Below are 3845 nucleotides of genomic sequence, written 5' to 3' on the forward strand. Positions count from 1 at the left end.
CATGATCGGTGAGCAGTAATTGGAAGATCCCTATGAGTGGGCGTCACCCAACACGGATGGGAGCGCTCGGGAGAGGTGGCCTTTGGCCCCTCAACGGGGAGGCGGTCCCTTCTAAGGATGGGCCGCCGGAAGGAAAGGAAAGGCGGTCAAGGCCCCTTCCTGTGTAGGAGGGGTTACAGCCCCCTCCTGGGGAATTTCCCGGGGCCAGTGACGTCTGCGACGGCAGATGTGGTAAGTTGTGTGGGGTTTGGGGGGAGGTCTACGCTACCTTCTAGATACTCACACGAGTCCTCGAACGACCTTTAAGTGGCGTCGAGTTTATTGGGGCCCCCGTCAAGTCAAGGGAAATTGGTAGTTGCACTTGAGGTACGCCTCAGTGCTGTCGCCCCTCCCAAGTGGGGGGGGGTATTTCTGGTTAGGGATCTTGACACCGGTTACGACCTTGCCGTTGGCCCTTAAACGTTAGGATGTACAATTTCAATATTTCAAGAAAATGTTTTGTAGGTTGTTAGTTCGGCTAGGAGAACCTCTGTATTAGAGAATCTGTTAAGGTTAGCCAAACATCGCAATGTGGTAATGAAATTGTACATTAATATGAAACTGTTTAATGTTTTAATTTTTTTTGTTTTAATAAATACGGCCGGGGAGGGTCACTCCCTCCCTCTTCCAAAAACTTCAAGAACTGTTTCCGGTTTCCCTCCTTTGGGGATTGTGTTGAGAGGGGGTGGCGGGTATCTCAGCCATATGACATTTAGAGCACTGATAATTTTATTCACCAGTGTGGATTCTCACATGTTCAATGAGATGAGATTTTTGTCTGAAACATTTTTGGCATTCGGAGCACTGATAAGGTTTTTCCCCAGTATGGGTTCTTATATGCTGAGTGAGACGGCTTTTTACACTGAAACATATCTGGCATTCAGAGCACTGATAAGGTTTTTCCCCAGTGTGGATTCTTATATGTTGAGTGAGACTGCTTTTTTGAATGAAACATATCTGGCATTCAGAGCACTGATAAGGTTTTTCCCCAGTGTGGGTTCTTATATGCTGAGTGAGACTGCTTTTTTCACTGAAACATATGTGGCATTCAGAGCACTGATAAGGTTTTTCCCCAGTGTGGATTCTTATATGCTCAGTGAGATGGCTTTTTTTACTGAAACATATCTGGCATTCAGAGCACTGATATGGTTTTTCCCCAGTGTGGATTCTTATATGCTCAGTGAGATGGCTTTTTTGACTGAAACATATCTGGCATTCAGAGCACTGATAAGGTTTTTCCCCAGTGTGGATTCTTATATGCTCAGTAAGATTGATTTTTTGACTGAAACATTTGTGGCATTCAGAGCACTGATAAGGTTTTTCACCAGTGTGGGTTCTTATATGCTGAGTGAGACTGCTTTTTTCACTGAAACATTTGTCGCACTCAGTGCACCGATAACGTTTTACCCAAGTGTGGGTCCTTGTATGTTTAGTGAGTCTCGTTTTGTCACTGAAACATCTCTGGCATTCAGAGCACTGAAAAGGTTTTTCCCCAGTGTGGGTTCTTATATGCAGCGTGAGATGTCTTTTTTCATTGAAACATTTCTGGCATTCAGAGCACTGATAAGGTTTTTCCCCAGTGTGGAATCTCACATGTGCAGTTAGAAGTGATTTAAATTTGAAATGTTTTGGGCATTCAGAGCACTGATAAGGTTTTTCCACAGAGTGGGTTAATTCATGTCGATATAGACTCAGTTTGATTCTAAACCTTTTCTGACATTCAGAGCACTGAAAAGGTTTTTCCCCAGTGTGGATTCTCATATGCTCAGTGAGATAAGATTTACGCCTGAAACTTTTTTGGCATACTTTGCACGGAGAGTGTTTTACCCCAGTGTGGATTCTCATATGCTCAGTGAGATAAGATTTACGCCTGAAATTTTTTTGGCATACTTTGCACTGAGAGTGGGTTCCCCCTGTGTGCATTCTGTCAAATTCTGTGAGATAAGATTTATGGCTGAATCTTTTTGGGCACAGGTAACTTTTTTCCCTAACTTCGATTATTTTGCCTCGATTTTAGAGTCGGGCTTGTTTAGATAATGTTCAGGACTTATCTCTAAAAGAAATTGTGTGTAATCTTCTCAACACTTGAATTGAGCAAAAAATTTCGGGAAGCAGCCCTGTAACACCTGTTGAAATTTTTCTAACAGATAATAGTCTTTAGGTAATAGCCTCTCCGGCAGCAACTTAATTTGTGACTGAAGTTTTTCTCAAATCTATTTCTATAGGTTCTTAGCAATGCAGTAATAAGGTGTTAGTCTGATATTTAATGATTAAACTGATAAGTACCTTTTTGCACTGGTGTAATGGCAGTAACTGAGGCCGTTAGAATGTGCGCAGTACTATTGTGTCTCACCAGTCGCAGAACATCAGTTCCTGTTACCCTTTCTATGTTTGGTGTAAGGTTAAGGTTTGTAGTTCTGAAGACGAGGATTTATTTACATTAGCTATAGCGCAACGGTGCTCATGTAATCCATTTTTATATTTAACAGTTTTACATATCACTCCTGCACAACAGATAATGTTGAGGCGATTTACATAGAATTACAGAACAGTACACAATAAAAAGGAAACAATCTGAGATGGTCATGAACACAATAAAGTGGTGAATTTTTCAGGTTTTCCCAAGAGTGAGCAGAGCGGGTCTTGGTGTTCTATCCAGAGGCAGATAGTCTCAAACCTGCGTAACAACAAAGGCGATTTTCCAATCTTTCGGTTGTTAACGTGTCAGCTTCAGAGTCTTCTTTCAGCGTCTTTTCTTTGATGGTATGCAGAAGATACCTTTTGTTATAACTTTCTTTTATGCAGTGTGTGCTTCCTCTCTGGAATTACATGATGCTTTAGATGAACGTTATTCTGTCATGCTGAGGCAATTTGTCTTTCTGATAATATTTCAGATGAGGATGCTGAAGTGGTCTTTCTACATTATTTCTGATGCTGTGTGCACAGATACGGCTTTGCTCTGGGTTAATGAAATGCAAAATGAGAGACTTCACTTACAGGTATTATACTTTTCTCGCCACACCTAGATTTTTGGAAATTGTTTAAACAGAGAATGCTGGATTTCCTTCAGTTTTTCAAAATAATCCTTCTTATGGCACTGACATTCAGTTGCTTAGTGCTAAATCTTGCTTTCTTCGTCCGTAATTTCAATTACCTATAGTATTAAAATTAAATAGTTAATACATGTACATTTCCAAAAATATAATTTACAAGCCACATCAATACAGAATTTTGAAAATGTTGAGCTGTTTTTCAGACACAGCAGAGTGTAGAATGGTAGCATGAGAGTACTTGGATGTAGGAGTGTAGAATTTTCAACATTTTCTTAAGCTCACAAAGGATAAATGTACCCTATGGAGTTGTAACATAGAATCCCAAAGGCAGATATTAAAGTCATATGGACTGGCACCAAACAGATATTTAAGAAAGAATACTATTAATTAATTTGTAATGTAGATTTCTGGGACGGGAATTACTCATCCACGGACAACAGGTGCTTTTCTGCACAATTTTTTTCCAGACAGAAAAATTAGATTGCAAAGACGCATAAGACTCTGGGTGCAGCAGAAGCAGCCAAGACTTATGCTGTTGTGTTTATAGATTGGAGAAAAACTTCAGTCACTAACTGGGGGAAACACACAATTCTTCCCTGTGTTGGTGTTCAAAGTCGTTGACGGCCTGTGATCCGGCATTGAGTGGAGAGCGTACCGAGTTGAGCTGAGGGGTCGAGCCGAGCAGGAGTTGACGAGCAAGCGGAGCGGAGCCTGGGACGACTGCCCGGGTTTTTTTTGTCACCAGTTCCCGCT

The 3845-nt window shown here is 41.4% G+C and overlaps 1 protein-coding gene across 1 annotated transcript; it reads right to left on the minus strand.

Moving 5' to 3' along the window:
- Nucleotides 1–768: 768 nt before the first annotated feature.
- Nucleotides 769–1962, minus strand: LOC147737639 (uncharacterized). The gene has a single exon (XM_086924691.1). The coding sequence runs from the start codon at nucleotides 1960–1962 to the stop codon at nucleotides 769–771; it is 1194 nt and encodes a 397-aa protein (XP_086780817.1).
- Between the last annotated feature and the right edge of the window lie 1883 nt (nucleotides 1963–3845).

Source organism: Lissotriton vulgaris, chromosome 1_1 (assembly GCF_964263255.1).
Source record: "Lissotriton vulgaris chromosome 1_1, aLisVul1.2, whole genome shotgun sequence".
NCBI lineage: Eukaryota > Metazoa > Chordata > Amphibia > Caudata > Salamandridae > Lissotriton > Lissotriton vulgaris.